The 2016-nt window shown below is 43.2% G+C and overlaps 1 protein-coding gene across 1 annotated transcript; it reads left to right on the top strand.

Annotated features, from left to right (window-relative positions):
- Positions 1 to 698: 698 nt before the first annotated feature.
- LOC104517761 (toll-like receptor 2 type-1) lies at positions 699 to 2012 on the top strand (the record flags this gene model as incomplete). The annotated part of the gene is made up of 1 exon (XM_010167959.2): positions 699 to 2012. A coding segment is annotated over exon 1 (1308 nt), but the record flags the coding sequence as incomplete, so codon positions are not given.
- Positions 2013 to 2016: the final 4 nt, after the last annotated feature.

Below are 2016 nucleotides of genomic sequence, written 5' to 3'. Positions count from 1 at the left end.
CCATTGGCCTTCTTGGCCACCTGGGCACACTGCTGGCTCCTATTCAGTTGGCTGTTGACCAGCACCCCCAGGTCCTTTTCCACCAGGCAGCTTTCCAACCACTCTTCCCCAAGCCTGTAGTATTTCTTCAGGTTGTTGTGACCCAAGTGCAGGACCCAGCACTCAGCCTTGTTGAACCTCATACAGCTGGCCTTGGCCCATCTCTCCAGCCTGTCCAGATCCCTCTGTAGAGCCTTCCTACCCTCAAGCACATCAACACTCCTGCCCAACTAGGTGTCATCTGCAAATTTGATGAGGGTGCACTCGATCCCTTTGTCCAGAGCACAGATGATCTAACCATCTTCCCCTGTTTAGGGTTGAAACATCCAGACATAGCTTCGTTGCTGAGAGGAGGCATAATGAGAGAGATGTAAGAGTTGAGATCCATAGCCAATGCACGTATGAAAAAGCAGGATGTTGAGCATGTTCCTTTTTGAAGGTTGAGACATGATATGGCTGTACTCCAGAGATGAGTAGCACTCCATGTTTGCAGCACTGAGCAGCTGAAGTAGGAGCAGAAGACTAATGTCACAGAATAACTCTTACAAGAAAGAATTTGAATCTGAAATTCCTAATAAAATTGCATGGGTTTTCCATTGTTTTCAGTTACTGTTCAAAACTAAAACCCAATACTACCTTCTCTCCTCTCTGTCTCCTACAGCAAAATGTTCAACCAAACAAAACATAAATCAAGAACTACACACACCTGGCGAATGTGGAGCATCTACGTGGTTTTAGCTGTAAACCTCTCCGAACAGCAAGTGCTGAAGCAGGCTTGTCCTTCATGCAGTGCCACTCAGCTTTGCAACTGCTCTTCCATGGGTTTAGACTTCATTCCCCCAGGGCTCACGGGCAAAATCACAGTGTTAAACCTGGCCTACAACAGGATAAAGGCCATCCGATCCCAGGATCTGCAGCAGGCTGTGAACCTGAGAGCCCTGCTGCTGCAGTCCAATGAAATCAGCTCAATAGACGAGAACTCATTTCACTCCCTTGGGAAACTAGAGCTCTTGGACTTATCAAATAACAGCTTGGCTCACTTGTCCCCTGTGTGGTTTGGGCACCTTTTTTCTCTCCAGCACCTCCACCTTCAAGGGAACACCTACAGAGACCTGGGGGAAAGCTCCCCCTTTTCTAACCTGAGGAACCTGAGCTCTCTCCACCTGGGCAACCCACAGTTCTCCACCATAAGACAAGGCAACTTTGAGGGCATTGGAGTTCTTGACAAGTTGTGGATTGATGGTGGCAATCTCAGTCAATATGAGCCAGGAAGTTTGAAACCAATTAAGAAGATAAATCACATGATCTTAAACCTAAAAAATTCTAATACATTCTCAGCAATTGTCAGGGACATTCTGCACTCTGTCATTTGGTTAGAGGTGAGAGAAATCAAATTAGAGATTGAAAAAAAAAGCTTGGTACAGAACTCTACACTTCCTTTTAGGATACAAAAACTTACATTTAAAGATGCTTCATTCACAGATCAGTATATTAGCAGAATACTAGTATTACTGAAGGAAATCACATCTTTGCAAGAGTTAGAGGCAATTGATTGTGTGCTTGAGGGGAAAGGAGAATGGAATACTAGAGAAATTGCAAGCAGTGGGCAAAGTTTTGTTGAAACAGTATCAATAATAAATATAATTATTCCAAATTTTCACTTGTTTTTTGACCTGGATGGTATGGGGTCGCAAATAAAAAACCTGAAAAGACTCACCATTGCAAGCTCCAGAGTTTTCATGGTACCATGCAACCTTGCAAGACATTTTTCGTCACTTCTATATCTAGACTTTAATGATAATTTGCTTGTAAATATTCGCTTGGATGAGACAATCTGTGAAGATGCTTGGCCTTCATTGCAAACTTTAAATCTAAGTCAAAACTCTCTACAATCTCTAAAAAAGACTGCAAATTCTGTAACTCGTCTACCCAAACTGATTAATCTTGACATTAGCCAAAATAATTTTGGTGAGATTC

Source organism: Antrostomus carolinensis, unplaced genomic scaffold (genome assembly GCF_000700745.2).
Source record: "Antrostomus carolinensis isolate BGI_N321 unplaced genomic scaffold, ASM70074v2 scaffold2725, whole genome shotgun sequence".
Classification (NCBI taxonomy): Eukaryota; Metazoa; Chordata; class Aves; order Caprimulgiformes; family Caprimulgidae; genus Antrostomus; species Antrostomus carolinensis.
The sequence above is the reverse complement of the archived record's forward strand: the minus strand, read 5'-3'. Positions and strand labels throughout refer to the sequence as shown.